Below are 559 nucleotides of genomic sequence, written 5' to 3'. Positions count from 1 at the left end.
CTCACCTTCCGCAGATGCTGCTGCCGAACCTTCTTCATGCCAGACCCTGTTGCTATGCGCTCCCCGCTCCGACACTTTTCGTCTCGCTCTCTCCGGCGCTGGGGAGGGCCGAGGGGGAGAGGGGAAGCGACGGCCGGCACGGAGGGTGTCCCTCTGCTACCGGGGGGGAGTTGGGGAACAGCAGGAGCGAGGCTGGAGGAAAGGTTTGCCTCGAGTGGAGGATGGCTGCGTGCGGAGCAGGGAGGGAGGAGGGAGGTCTGTCTGTCAAACGCACTCCTGGCGGGGTAAGGGGGGCTCTGGGACCTCAGCCCCCGACCTGGGCAGCAAGGGGGAACGGCTGCTGCCTCACTCATGCCACGAATGCATCGGGTGTCCCTAGGGATGGACCTGACTTTGCAGGCACTCTGCCACTGAGCACCCCACGTGCCCCAAGCAGCGGTGGCAGCAGCACAAGTGCAGATACCAGAAGCTCACAGCATCTTCCTGCACAGTGGGTCTTTCTGAGCTAATATTTATCAATATTTCCCATTGGGAAAGGAGGAAAGAACAAACTACATAA

The 559-nt window shown here is 61.0% G+C and overlaps 1 protein-coding gene across 1 annotated transcript in view; it reads right to left on the bottom strand.

Annotated features, from left to right (window-relative positions):
• Positions 1-331, bottom strand: part of SLC6A7 (solute carrier family 6 member 7) — a 14,020-nt gene extending 13,689 nt beyond the window's left edge. The window contains exon 1 of the mRNA XM_027715567.2: positions 6-331. Coding sequence (XP_027571368.1) covers positions 6-38 — 33 coding nt within the window. The 5' untranslated portion in view covers positions 39-331. The remainder of the gene's footprint in view (positions 1-5) is intronic.
• Positions 332-559: the final 228 nt, after the last annotated feature.

Source organism: Pipra filicauda, unplaced genomic scaffold, assembly GCF_003945595.2.
Source record: "Pipra filicauda isolate LSUMZ 115617 unplaced genomic scaffold, ASM394559v2 scaffold344_size1527164_pilon, whole genome shotgun sequence".
NCBI classification, from domain to species: Eukaryota; Metazoa; Chordata; class Aves; order Passeriformes; family Pipridae; genus Pipra; species Pipra filicauda.
Note: the sequence above shows the minus strand (reverse complement) of the source record. Positions and strands in the feature narration are given on the sequence as shown.